Consider the following 15,319-nt stretch of genomic DNA (forward strand, 5'->3'; position numbering starts at 1 on the left):
TTGGTTGAAATATCTAATACCAGATGGCATGCATTTAAGGTGAGGGGGGGGGGGTAATTTCAAAGGAGGTGCTGGGACGATTTTTTTTAAGACAGAGAGTTATGGGTACCTGGAATACACTGCCTGGGGTGGTGATAGAGGCAGAAACATTCAAGAGTTTTAAGATATGTTCATGTAGGCACATGAATATGAGAAAATTGGAATGTTATGGACATGGTGTAGGCAGAAGAGATTACTTTAGTTGGTCATTTGATTACTAATTTATTTGATTTGGCACAACATTGTGGGCTGAAGGGCCTGTTCCTGTGCTGTACTGTTCTATATATTCATTAACTTGATCTTGCCCTCTGTGGGTAAATGTTAATATTCAAGTGTCACCCACATATACAAAGACATGTCCTATCCAACCACACTGTATTAGAATTTATTTATTGTTGTTACATGTACCAAGATACAGTGAAAATCTTGTCCTGCAGATCAAATCGTTACACATTGCAACGAGGTACAACAAAGGTAAAATAATAATAATAATGAGATACAGAATTTATATTTAAAACAATTAAATGATTATAATAGCAGGAATGAGTGAATCTGCAGGGAGCCTCTTACAACAAGTCACCATCTCCAGTGCCATCTTGCATGTAGTACAAGAGACAAACAAACACACAGACAGTTCTCCAAGTCCCTGCCATTCACTGGGAGTTCCAGCAATGCAAGAGGAATCTGCAAGTAGGTAGAACCTTTCAAACTTACTTGATGACATGAAATGGCCCACCCAGCGCAGTTCTACCAAAGTATTTCTTTGGTCCGTATCTCAATACATCATGAACCTATTAAGAATGGACAATCAATTTATCAAATGAAGCAAGAAATACTAAAATGAAAAAAATACATATTTCGAATAGCAACACAAATCAAATCCCAGTGGGGCAGGAATGGGACTCGGAGAGGGGGCAAGGAAAGAAGGGCCTGATGCACAGTGCTTCATCATCTTTCAGATGACTGTATGTCTGGCACTACTACTGCGTATGCCCAACATAGTGGGGCAGGGGAAGAGCAGGGCCTGTTGCTCATCTGCATTTCTTAAGAATAAAGCTACTGCTTAAAACTTAAATTTTATCTTTCCTTACTTTAATTGCAGGCTGAAGTCTTACACGAAGGTATTAATATTGGAAAATGGATAATCTTTAATGGAACCTCGATGCAAAGGTAAGTCTTGTCTGATATACTCATACTTAATAAAAGAGAATATCTCTTTCATTAACCCTCAGATGTAAATTTTACTACATACGGTTGATTATAGCCCAAAGGATTGAAGAGAGCTGAACTTTTGTAGGGAGTGGTGTGCATGTTCCAATGTCAGCAACACACTGAATGGTGAAGTGCCAGCCTTCACTGAACATCTGGGAACCCTCTGGCTTTTCCCTCATCATGAAGACACTACATCAATGGTTGTTGTTGTAGCTGTGGTCTGCAGCCTCAGGAGTCTGAACTAAATTCAGAAGATTGAATGGTGCACTAGAGTGTCAGCCAAGAAACTGAAGTGTCAGGAGTGGCACTAACCTTGACAGATGGAGCCAAAGGAAAGTTCGAAGTTTGAAGTCCATTTATTAACAGAGTACGTATGCAGTATACAACTCTGAGATTCAGCCATGGAACAAAGAAAACCATGGAACCCATTCAAAGAAAAACATCAGCACTCTACCATGCACAAAAGAAAACCAAATCACACAAATGGCAATAAGAAAGAACAAGCGACAACACAGAATATAAAGACACAAAATCTAAAAGTCCAATCGACCTACAGTCCAATCCACAAACTGCAGACCCACCCAGAACTTTGCTACCATCCTCAAACAGCATTGAGGGACAGAGAGACCATGTGAACGGAGGGACCTTCCCTTGGGAGCAGCAAGCAAGATGGAGGGAGAAACCCCTCTTAATAGAATCAAATCTGAGAAGCTAAAACCCAGAAATCATAGCAAACAAACACTTTATATCAAAAATGAACAATTTATCACCAGTTCATGCAAGAATCATATGAACTTTAAAAACAGCATAGTGGGCCATAGGAATGGAGTGGGCATTGTCTTCCACCATTGAATGATAGCACATCAATACAACTAACTCAAACTCTCTTTCTTGTCTGATTTATTTAGGCTCTGATTTCCACAGAAACAACCATTAATCTCTGCCTTGAACATGCCCAACAACTGACCCAATACCAGGGGTTCTGTCACATCCACCTGGAAGCCCAGAAAAATGAAATTTAACCCTTGTTGCTTGCACTGTTAAAGTTGTGTATTGTATGTGCTGCTGCTGGGATTTAATTCTATCCATTCAGTGGAACCAAATTCTGGAGGCAAGTTCAACATACCAGCAGCACATTCAATTCCTCATTCAATTGCTTTCTCATAACCTCTGACTCCATGACAGATGATGCATTGGGTCCCTAAGCCTTAACCTCTGACTCAGAAAGCAGAGTTAGCTACTGGCAAGCCATGAGTGATGTTGTTTCTTTTGGTGCAGTGAGGGTTTGAGGTTGTGGAAAGAATGGGCAGACCTAGCAGAGAGGTTTAGCAGTTAATGATGGTTGAATTGAGCTGTGATTGGGAATTGGGGGAATGGTTACACCTTAAAAAAGGGGATCAGAATCTGGGAACAAAAACATTTGGTGGTGGTGAAAAGTGATAGAGGTTGATATTCGTGCAAGTTTCAAGTTTAGAAACTGCAGTTTGTGTTTTAAGTGTTTCAGATTTCTGGTTACTCCTTTTTTATTACTACTTTGTGTGATTTTGATCAGGATGGACTGGCTCTGCCGCCTACAAATGACAGTGCAAAATTGAATTGAACTAAACTGAACATTTCTGGACTGTTTTAGACTCTGTGCTTTGATGTTTAATATTTTGTGTGTTATTTTCTCATTTTTTGTTGTTTGCACGATTTGTGCTTTGGGTGTTGGATGTTTTCTTTGAATGCATCCATAGCCTTTCTTTGTTTCATGGCTGTCAGTGGGAAGACGAATCTCAGGGTTGGATACCTGAGATAATAAATGTACTTTGAACTTTGACTTTGATAAAGAGGTGTCTTCATACAAGAGTCCCTTCCTGCACACAGCTGATCTAAAATAACTATCTACCCCAGATCAATGGCCCCTCCCAGAACAATAAAATTCAATTTGCCACAAAGATTGCCCAGGAGGTGATATCACTGAATACCAAATATGAGATAGGATTGGGAGGAGGTCAGATTTTTGTAATGTGAAGTGATACATGGCATTTGCCTTTGTATCAATCCAGACTAATGATTTTAAAATCTCAATTAAATTTGAAGGAATCAATGCAAATGATTTTTTTGTATATATTGATTGGTTGTATTTAAGAATTATAATTTAATAAAGAGATATGTAATAGGATGGAGAAGAAACTTTTCTTCGGGTCATTATGGTTTAACATCTCTGTACACGAACAGTGACCACACTACTGCTGTGCTGAAGTGGACACAACAACGAGGCTCTACTTCTGTGAAATTCTGTGAAATAGCTAAGAGCCACGACTGCTACATAACTTTGGACATCTATCTTCAGTTTTGCCTGGCTGGGGTTGGAGAGCCATCAACATGTAAATAATGGGGAGTGGTACTGCTACTTTGCAATGAAGCTCTGGCTGATTGCTTCCGAGAAACTAGCTCACAAGCAGCAATGATGTTGTCTCAGTGAGCTGGAGATGGTGAATATGAGGCATCCCTTACTTCCAGCAGCAGGATGACAATTGCTCCAAACACACTGATAATCTCGCCCAGCAGTCGCAAGTAGTCCTCATTAGTCTGGTAACTTTCCTGCCAAAATAGTCAAAAGTATTAAAAATTGCTTTACTAATCAGCGTTTTACTTTACTGTGAATTTATTTTGTTGAAATACTAATTCTTTTTATTGAAATATTAATGGTAAATTCATGAGCTGAGATGAAGAAGAACAAAGACTATGAACATTAAGCACTTACAGGCACTATTTGCAATCCTTTACCTACAGCTGTTGAAAGCCACTGTCTCTCGATGATAGAAACATGGAAACATAGAAAACCTAAAGCACAATACAGGCCTTTTGCCCATGATGCCATGCCAAACATGTAGTTATTTTTGAAATTAATCAGGGCCATAGCCCTCTATTTTTCTAAGCTCCATGTACCTCCCCAGGAGTCTCTTAAAAGACCCTATCATATCCGCCTCCACCACCGTCGCCAGCAGATCATTCCACGCACGCGCCACTCTCTAAGTAAAAAGATTTCCCCTGACATCTCCTCTGTACCTACTCCCAATCACTTTAAAAATGTGCCCTCTTGTACTAGCCATTTCAGCCCTGGGAAAAAGCCTGACTATCCACATGATCAATGCCTCTCATTATCTTGTACACATCTATCAGGTCACCTCTCATCCTCCGTCGCTCCAAGGAGAAAAAGCCAAGTTCACTCAACCTCTTCTCATAAGGCATGCTCCCCAATCCAGGCAATATCCTTGTAAATCTCCTCTGCACCTTTTCTATGGCTTCCACATCCTTCTTGTAGTGAGGCGACCAGAACTGAGCACAGTACTCCAAGTGGGGCCTGACCAGGGTCATATAAATCTGTAACATTACCACTCTTAAACTCAATCCGATGGTTGATAAAGGCCAATGCACCGTATGCCTTCTTAACCATAGAGACAAACTGCAGCTTTGAGTGTCTTCTTGACTCAGACCCCAAGATTCTTCTGATCCTCCACATTGCCAAGAGTCTTACCATTAATATTATATTCTGTCGTCATATCTGACCGACCAAAATGAACCACCTCACACTTATCTGAGTTGAACTCTATCTGCCACTTCTCAGCCCAGTGTGTGTCCTATCAATGTCCCGCTGTGACCTCTGACAGTCTTCCAAACTATCCACAACACCCCCAACCTTTGCGTTGTCTTCAAATTTACTAACCTCCACTTCCTCATCCAGGTCATTTATAAAAATCACGAAGAGAAGAGGTTCCAGAACAGATCCCTGAGGCACACCACTGGTCACGGACCTCTATGCAGAATATGACCCATCTACAACCACTCTTTGCTTTCTGTGGGCAGGCCAGTTCTGGATCCACAAAGCAATGACTCCTTAGATCCCATGCCTCCTTACTTTCTCAATAGGCCTTGCATGGGGTACCTTATCAAATGCATTGCTGAAATCCATATACACTACATCTACTGCTCTACCTTCATCAATGTGTTTAATCACATCCTCAATCAGGCTCGTAAGGCATGACCTGCCTTTGACAAAGCCATGCTGACTATTCCTAATCATATTATACCTCTCCAAATGTTCATAAATTCTGCCTCTCAGGATCTTCTCCATCAACTTACCAGGCACTGAAGTAAGACTCACTAGTCTATAATTTCCTGGGCTAGCTCCGCTCCCTTTCTTGAATAAAGGAACAACATTTGGAACCCTCCAATCCTCTGTAACCTCTCCCATTCCCATTGATGATGCAAAGATCATTGTCAGGGGTTCAGCAATCTGCTCCCTCGCCTCCCACAGTAGCCTGGGGTACATCTCATCCGGTTCTGGTGACTTATCCAACTTGATGCTTTCCAAAAGCTCCAGCACTTCCTCTTTGTTAATATCTACATGCTCAAGCTTTTCAGTCTGCTGTCAGTCATCCCTACAATTGCCAAGGTCCTTTTCCATAGTGAACACTGAAATAAAGTAGTCATTAAGTATCTCCGCTATCTCCTCCGATTCCATGCACTCTTTTCCTCTGTCACATTTAATTGATCCTATTGTCTCACGTCTTATCCTTTTGCTCTTCATTGGGCTTATCTTTAATCTTGCTCGCTAAGAACTTCTCATGGGCCCTTCCAGCTCTCCTAATTTCATTTTTAAGCTCCTGCTATCCTTATAATTTTCTAGATCTCTAAAATTACCTAGTATTTTGAACCTTTTGTAAGCTTTGCTTTTCTTCTTGACTAAATGTTCAACAGTCTTTATACACCATGGTTCCAGTACCCTACCACCCTTTACCCTTTCCCAGCTTATTGGAATGTACCTATGCAGAACGTCATGCAAATATCCCCTGAACATTTGCCACATTTCTGCAGACATTTTCCTGAGAACATCTGTTCCCAATTTCTGCATCCAAGTTCCTGCCTGATAGCTTCATATTTCCCCTTACTCTAATTAAACACTTCCGTAGTTTGCCTTTCCCTCTCCAATGCTATGGTAAAGAAGGCTTATCTATATATTGTGTCAAGAAACCTTCTTGAACAGTCCTGACAAACTCCACCCCATCTAAACCCCTTGCTCTAGGAAGATGCCAATCAATAATTGGAAAATTAAAATCTCCCACCACGACAACCCTGTTATTATTACTCCTTTCCAGAATCTGTCTCCCTATCTGCTCCTTGATGTCCCTGTTACTATTAGGAAGACTATAAAAAAATACCCAGTAGAGTTATTGACCCCTTCCTGTTCCTAACTTCCACCCACAGAGACTCAGTGGACAATCCCTTCATGACTTCCTCCTTTTCTGCAGACATGACACTATGTCTGATCAACAGTGCCACGCCCCCACCTTTTTTGCCTCCCTCCCTGTCCTTTTTGAAACATCTAAAGCCTGGCACTTGAAGTAACCATTCCTACCCTTGAGTCATCCAAGTCTCTGTAATGTCCATAACATCATAGCTCCAAGTACTAATCCACGCACTAAGCTCATCCGCCTTGTTTATGATCTTTCTTGCATTAATATAGACTCATCTCAAACCATCAGTCTGAGCACATCCCTTGTCTATCACCTGTTTATTCTCCCACTCGCGCTGTCTCCAAGCTTTCTCTATTTGTGAGCTGACAGCCCCTTCCTCTGTTTTTTCAGTTTGGTTCCCACCCCCCCCCCACCCCCAGCACTCCTAGTTTAAACCATCCCCAATAGCCTTAGCAAACTTCTCTGCCAGGATATTGGTCCCTCTGGGATTCAATTGACTCCCATCCTTTTTGTACAGGTCACACCTGCCCCAAAAGAGGTCCTAATGATCCAGAAATCTAAATCCCCACCTATAACTTCATCCCAACATCTGGAATGAAATGGGTTGCATTACATAACCAATTTCATAGGCAAAGTTGAAGACATTATTGCTGACCCTCACAAGCATGGAGACCTGGGAGTCTTGACCCAAAATGTTAACTATCTCTTTGCATCTACATATAACCATATAACAATCACAGCACGGAAACAGGCCATTCCGGCCCTCCTAGTCCGTGCCGAACTCTTAATCTCACCTAGTCCCACCTACCCGCACTCAGCCCATAACCCTCTACTCCTTTCCTGTCCATATACCTATCCAATTTTACCTTAAATGACTCAACTGAACTGGCCTCTACTACTTCTACAGGAAGCTCAATCCACACAGCTATCACTCTCTGAGTAAAGAAATACCCCCTCGTGTTTCCCTTAAACTTTTGCCCCCTAACTCTCAAATCATGTCCTCTCGTTTGAATCTCCCCTACTCTCAATGGAAACAGCCTATTCACGTCAACTCTATCTATCCCTCTCAACATTTTAAATACCTCGATCAAATCCCCCCTCAACCTTCTACGCTCCAATGAATAGAGACCTAACTTGTTCAACCTTTCTCTGTAACTTAAGTGCTGAAACCCAGGTAACATCCTAGTAAATCGTCTCTGCACTCTCTCTAATTTATTGATATCTTTCCTATAATTCGGTGACCAGAACTGTACACAATATTCCAAATTTGGCCTTACCAATGCCTTGTACAATTTTAACATTACATCCCAACTTCTGTACTCAATGCTCTGATTTATAAAGGCCAGCGTTCCAAAAGCCTTCTTCACCACCCTATCTACATGAGACTCCACCTTCAGGGAACTATGCACTGTTATTCCTAGATTTCTCTGTTCCACTGCATTCCTCAATGCCCTACCATTTACCCTGTATGTTCTATTTGGATTATTCCTGCCAAAATGTAGAATCTCACACTTCTCAGCATTAAACTCCATCTGCCAACGTTCAGCCCATTCTTCTAACCGGCATAAATCTCCCTGCAAGCTTTGAAAACCCACCTCATTATCCACAACACCTCCTACCTTAGTATCATCAGCATACTTACTAATCCAATTTACCACCCCATCATCCAGATCATTTATGTATATTACAAACAACATTGGGCCCAAAACAGATCCCTGAGGCACCCCGCTAGTCACCGGCCTCCATCCCGATAAACAATTATCCACCACTACTCTCTGGCATCTCCCATCTAGCCACTGTTGAATCCATTTTATTACTCCAGCATTAATACCTAATGACTGAACCTTCTTAACTAACCTTCCATGTGGAACTTTGTCAAAGGCCTTGCTGAAGTCCATATAGACTACATCCACTGCCTTACCCTCGTCAACATTCCTCGTAACTACTTCAAAAAATTCAATAAGGTTTGTCAAACATGACCTTGACCTTCCACGCACAAATCCATGCTGGCTACTCCTAATCAGATCCTGTCTATCCAGATAATTATAAATACTATCTCTAAGAATACTTTCCATTAATTTACCCACCACTGATGTCAAACTGACAGATGCTGCTCTTCCTTCAGCAGTTTTTATTTTTTGCATCAACAGTCTCCATCCTAATGAAATCAATTCAAGACTCATAGCAACCAAACAACAGAAGCAATAGAGTCAAACTCTGCAGTCTCAAGGTAATACAGGTGCAGTGATGCTTCATAGCCATAAAGATTTGGCAGTCACGTGGAAATCTGCAGATGCTGGAAATTCAAACAACACACACAAAATGCTGGTGGAATGCAGCAGGCCAGGCAGCATCTATAAGGAGAAGCACTGTTGACGTTTCGGGCCGAGACCCTTCGTCAGTACTAACTGAAAGGAGAGATACTGAGAGATTTGAAAGTAGTGGGGGGAGGGCTAAATGCAAAATGATAGGAGAAGACCGGAGGGGGTGGGATGAAGCTAAGAGCTGGAAAGGTGATTGGCGGAAGTGATACAGAGCTGGAGAAGGGAAAGGATCATGGGACGGGAGGCCTTGGGAGAAAAAAAGGGGGAGGGGGAGCACAGAGGGAGATGGAGAACAGGCAGAGTGATGGGCAGAGAGAGAGGAAAAAAACAAACAACTAAATATGTCAGGGATGGGGTAAGAAGTGGAGGAGGGGCATTAACAGAAGTTAGGGAAGTCAATGTTCATGTCATCAGGTTGGAGGCTACCCAGCTGGTATATAAGGTGTTGTTCCTCCAACCTGAGTGTGGCCTCATCTTGATAGTAGAGGAGGCCATGGATAGACATATCAGAATGGGAATGGGACATGGAATTAAAATGTGTGGCCACTGGGAGATCCTGCTTTCTCTGGTGGACCGAGCATTGGTGTTCAGCGAAACGGTCTCCCAGTCTGCGTCGGGTCTCACCAATATATAAAAGGCCACACCGGGAGCACCGGACGCAGTATACCACACCAGCCGACTCACAGGTGAAGTGTCGCCTCACCTGGAAGGACTGTCTGGGGCCCTGAATGGTGGTGAGGGAGGAAGTGTAAGGGCAGGTGTAGCACTTGCTCTGCTTACAAGGATAATTGCCAGGAGGGAGATTGGTGGGAAGGGATGGGGGGGACGAGTGGACAAGGGAGTCGAGTAGGGAGCGATCCCTGCGGAAAACAGAAAGAGTAGGGGAGGGAAAGATGTGCTTGGTAGTGGGATCCCGTTGAAAGTGGCAGAAGTTACGGAGAATTATACGTTGGACCTGGAGGTTGGTGGGATGGTAGGTGAGGACAAGGGGAACCCTATCCCGAGTGGGGTGGTGGGCGGATGGGTTGAGGGCAGATGTGCGGGAAATGGGAGAGATGAGTTTGAGAGCAGAGTTGATGGTGGAAGAAGGAAAGCCCCTTTGTTTAAAAAAGGAAGACATCTCCTTCGTACTGGAATGAAAAGCTTCATCCTGAGAGCAGATGTGCTGGAGACGAAGGAATTGTGAGAAGGGGATAGCGTTTTTGCAAGAGACAGGGTGGGAAGGGGAATAGTCCAGGTAGCTGTGAGAGTCTGGCAGTATAGAGATTGTCAATAACAATTAGTGGTAAGATAAAATGCTGTAAACTAAAGTACAATAACTCCCTTGATATTACCACTGTGGAGCTTGTAGGAGCCATGCATCTGTTCTCTATCTGCATTGTATTCTGTAATGCATGTTTATCATGTTAGCTAGTTACAAGAGTGAGGGTGTGGTAAAAGCAAGGTGAATAAGTTACGTAGTCGTGCTTTGTTCACGTCAGTTTGGAGATGGGGACCGATGGATGTCATATCTTTCGTTGACCACTTAGTTACACTTAAGTTTAATCTAGACTGTGTTTGATAATTGCTAATAAAGGATTGAATGAATTCAATTTTTGGAACAATCTTTATTGGAGTGATTGGAGGACATGTCATACACGCATAACAAATCTGTGAGCTTCACCAGCAGCCGCAATTGTTTTTTCTTGACCACTCTTTACCCAAGTGCCCCCCATCTTTGCAACATTATTCCCTGCTATTGATCCTAACATCAACTCATGGCCACTGACTGCAAATAGTCAGAGAAAATGACAGTGCTGAAATACAGCCGGTTGGTGCCTGGATGAGGACACAGATTATACACACCTGTAGGGTTCTCTCGACATATAATGCAGAGTCTTTCTCACTAGTTGCATTGCTGGGCCTGGGTTTCAGTGGCCGATAAGCACAGCAGAATGTGAAGATGGCGATGTAAATAAGATAGAGGAAAGCCAGGATCCGTATATAATATATTGCATAGTCATTCCACTTCAGGTGGATGAGTTCTTTCATTGGGGAAAGGCGTAAAATTTTCAGTGCCTGTGCAGTGAGACACAAGGGAACAATGAACATTAAAACATCTGCAAATGCTGGAGATCTGAAATAAAGTCAGAGGGTGGAAGAAACACTCAGCAGGTCAGGCAGCATCTGTGGAGAGTTAACATTTCAGGTCAATGTTCCTTCATCAGCACAGGGAAGGAGAAAGGGTTGTGTTCCAACACTTTGTGATTAGCAGCTCACAACATGGGGAAATAAAAACATTACCCCATTTCCCCAGTCTTACCCTACCACTCTTTCTCCACTCCATCCCTCCCATTATATTTTGTGTAACTTACAAATGTTTGTACCTTTTTGATCCTACTTTCCCAGTTTTGACTAAGATCTCAGTCCCAAAATTTTCTGTATAGGTGCTGATTGACCTCCTGAGTCTCTTTTTATATTGATTTTTAATGCATTTTCTACAACACTACAAATAAAAAAAACCCAAAACAAAGTAGAAAATTAGTACAGTGCAAGATAAACATACAATAGTAATATAATACAAAATAAGATAATTGAGAAAGCACCCAAATTGAAGTCATGTAAAGTTAGTGTCCTCCCCAAGCCCCACAACAGAAAAAAACTCCAGACCAACCAAAACAAAATGTAGAAAATATAAATCAGAACATTCAAACCCCCAAAACTGTAAATACAGTTGAAAACAGAAGATAATAATGCCTACTACCAAAAAAAAGAGCTGAAAGCAATGGACTGAAAAAGCAACTTAATTAAGAGGAAAATTGTGAAAATACTCAATAGAAAGTCCTCAGACCTTATGAAACTTTCTATCTGAATTAAGAATTGAATAATGGATTTTTTTAAATCAGAAGATATCAATGCTCTATACTTGTTCTATACAGTCTCCCTTTTCCCAAACAGTTCTACTCCCACAGTTACCTCCTTGTTTTCACTGGAGATCACCAGCTGCAGCACTGAGTGATCATCGCCCCAGGAGTCGATCTCAGAGAGGTTATAGTACGTGCTGCAGATGGGACTATAGGTCATTGGGGCATCTTTCTCCTTCCTCTTCAATAGGTGCTGGAACATCTAGCAAAGAAAAACAAGGGTGATATGGAACAGGAACGGGATGACTTTGATGGAATCAGGAATATAGAGTTCACTAAATGTCCATTTCACAAGAAACTAAGATTGACAAGCAGCAAAAGCAAGAAGGCAAAGACCACTAGGCTTAAAGACAGCTTCTGTCCCACTTATATAAAACTACTGAATGTTTCCTAGAACAATAAGATGAACCTCTGACCTCACAATCTACATTGTCATAACTGTGCACCTTAATATCTGCCTACAGAGCACTTCATTCTGCATTCTGTTATTGCTTTTCCATTGTACTACCTCAATGCACTGATGTGATGAAATGATCTGTATGGATGGCATGCAAAACATTTTTTTTTTAAAACTGTATCCTGGTACATGTGACAATAATGAAGCAATTTACTAATTTAGAAGAGTCTAACCTGAAAAGTCCTGACGAAGGGTCCTGGCCTGGATTCCATTGGCATCTTGTGTGCGTTGCTTGGATTTCCAGCATCTGCATATTTTCTTGTCTAATCTGATAGCATTCTGCTGTCTGATGAGATTTCAATCGCTTTCTATCACCCTTGTTTACAATTATTGATGCCTATTTCCCATCCTGCCTTTGATGAGGATTTAACCAAAACCCACTTCCAAAGCCACATCTATCTGTAACCGATGTCTTTGACTACAACTTATCCCTTTGGTTACCCTAAGAGATACATCTGCCTCTCTCCTACATCTTAACAAGCTTCATCTCCTTCCTTGTTCAGCATAGGGTGTTTGAACAGAATGTTACCTTTCTCTTCTCTGTCCAACTGAAATGCTTTCAGCATTTTCTGTTCCATTATGATTTAGCAATGTACCACAATAAAATCCAATGGTTACATACAAAAAAACTCAGTAGATTTCTGAGTCCTGTCCATTACCTTCTGATTTCCCCTTCCTGGAAGATGTCTATAAAGATATTTTGGGTAAGGAAAGTATTGCCCACACAGATGATAAACTATTCATCTGTGAATATTAGCCACGGGGAGAGCAATCTGAGATGGTGATATTAGTGGAACAATACAGTCAAAACTTGGTAAGATAATAGTGGAAGTTAAAATAGAAACCAATGCTTCTGACCTGAATATTTCCTTCAACTGCAGTGAGTTTGAAGGGAGAGAGACCATCTTTGTTGACAATGGTATCAACTGCAGTCTCACTCTCTGGCTCATCATAGGATAGAATTAAATCATACATCTGTGGGACAAAGGTGCTCCTTGGCTGCAGCACCAGATTGTGTAGAACAGTGTTACCTGGCGAAAGAATGCATCAGGATTAAGGGATTTCAAATGAATGGGAACAGATTACCCTTTCATTCTTACCAATTAAACTCAGTATCTCTCCTCTAGTCATCACTCCTACCAAATACTGGTTGCTAGGCTTCTATAGAACCATCTCTACATCAGCTGTCACATAAATACAGTATGGAAATAGGCCTGTGAGGCTACTGAATCCACAGCAACCATCAAATAGCCATTTTTACACTAGTCCTACCCTTGTCTATTTTCTACTGACAGAACAATCGGAAGGTGCCAGCAGTAACTCAGCAGACACATTCACATGTCTTGTGTTGAAAGATATAAAGATCTCAGTTTACCAATGCACACAGACCTTTTCCCCAGCCCCCAGGGAAAGGGAATGAAAAACTGGAAGGCATTGGTTTAAGGTGAGAGGGGAAAGATTTTAAAGGGGGCAATTTCTTTGGTGGCGGGTATTTGCAACAAGCTGCTGGAGGAAGTAGTTAAGGCAGGTACAAGAATATTAAAAGACATTTAGGCAGGTATATAGATAGGAAAAAATTTAGAGGGAAGTAGCCAAGCCTGGTAAATGGAACTAACTTACATATATGGGTATCTTGACCAGTTGATCTGAATGAACCATGTCCATGCTGGAACACTCTTTAACTTCACATTTGATTCTTGAGCACTAGGTATATTTGCTACCCCAGGGGTACGTGAAGGAGCCCAATACTTCCTGATCAACACTCATGTCACACAACACCAACAGAAGAATTTTTCTAGGTACTACTAGTTACCAATTAATGTCCCAAAAAAATTATAGTGAAGTGGTTTGAGAGTCTAGAATGATCTCAATAAAAATATGGCATCTGTGGCTTTCCTAATTGGTGATTATTCCTGGTAAGAACTGTGAATTGATCCCAAGGACTGCTTCTTGTTCTTACCCAAGGAATCTTGTGCTGTAATGTCTGCTCCATTGTCAATCAAGATTTGGACTAGCTCTTCATTCCCAACACAGGCAGCGAAGGACAACACATGTTCCCCTGGAAAGCAAACACAGCCAGAAGTGATATTTGAAGGAGTGTAATCTGAATCAAAATCTGGGGCTGGAGACACAGGGGTCTACAGATGCCGGAATCTGGAGAAACACACTATCTGCTGGAGGAACTCAAAAAGTCAAGCAGCATCTGTTGTGGGAAAGAAATTGTCAATGTTTCGGATCGAAACCCTGAGAATGCTGAAAATTCTTAGCAGGTCAGGTAGCAACCACAGGAGGGGAGTAGTCAACACATACAAAATGCTGAAAACATAGAGAAGTACAGAATAGAAACAAGCCCTTTGACCCATCAAGTCCATGTCAAAACTATTTAAACTGACTACTCCCATCAACCTGTACTGGAACCATAACCCTCTAAAGCCCTACTATCCATGTAGCTATCCAAACTTCTCAAACGTTGAAATTGAGCTCACATGCACCACTATTGCTGGCAGCTCATTCCACACTCTCACAACCCTCTGTGTGAAGAAGTTTCTCCTCATGTTTCCTTTAAACTTTTCACCTTTCACCCTTAGCCCATGACCTCTGGTTGTAGTCCTACCCAATATCAGTGGAAAAAGCCAGTTTGCACTTACTCTATTGTTATGAAGGATGAACAACTCTGATGGGCAGAAGGGTACAGAGTTGCCCATGTTTCCTCCTCCTCTGGGAGAATTACAAACCGTTACTGTTGCCAGGCTGCTAATGAGAGAGAAAGAGGTGGAACAAAACAAACTGGGACTGTAACATTTGCTTCAGACAAGGGCGAGATAACACCGGGGGAGAGAGACCATATTATGACTCCTGTAAGGCTCACGGCTCCGGAGAGGGCTGTTTACTTGGTACCGTTCTGTTCATTAAAATTCCTCAGTGGACAGCCGGAGTGGGCTGGTTTGATGGACTAAGCCATTCAAAACTGATTGACACCTGAGACCCCATGAGTAGAGATAAAAGTGAGGTCTGGGGAGACACCCCTCAGACACACCAGGAGACGCACCAAGAGACACACTAGTGAGCACTGCTTAAGTGTTGGAACCCACGAGAAATGTGTGGGGATCGGAGACCGAACGAAGGATTGGTCAATTTTAA

The 15,319-nt window shown here is 42.0% G+C and overlaps 1 protein-coding gene across 1 annotated transcript in view; it reads right to left on the reverse strand.

Annotated features, from left to right (window-relative positions):
• Window positions 1-563: 563 nt before the first annotated feature.
• LOC140714866 (transient receptor potential cation channel subfamily V member 6-like) overlaps window positions 564-15,319 on the reverse strand; it is a 44,037-nt gene continuing 29,281 nt past the window's right edge. Inside the window, exons 5-10 of the mRNA XM_073026548.1 lie at window positions 14,139-14,237; window positions 13,037-13,209; window positions 11,774-11,923; window positions 10,664-10,876; window positions 3,751-3,837; window positions 564-830 (exon numbers count right to left, since the gene is read on the reverse strand). Coding sequence (XP_072882649.1) covers window positions 750-830; window positions 3,751-3,837; window positions 10,664-10,876; window positions 11,774-11,923; window positions 13,037-13,209; window positions 14,139-14,237 — 803 coding nt within the window. The 3' untranslated portion in view covers window positions 564-749. The remainder of the gene's footprint in view (window positions 831-3,750; window positions 3,838-10,663; window positions 10,877-11,773; window positions 11,924-13,036; window positions 13,210-14,138; window positions 14,238-15,319) is intronic.

Source organism: Hemitrygon akajei, chromosome 22 (genome assembly GCF_048418815.1).
Source record: "Hemitrygon akajei chromosome 22, sHemAka1.3, whole genome shotgun sequence".
Taxonomy (NCBI): Eukaryota; Metazoa; Chordata; class Chondrichthyes; order Myliobatiformes; family Dasyatidae; genus Hemitrygon; species Hemitrygon akajei.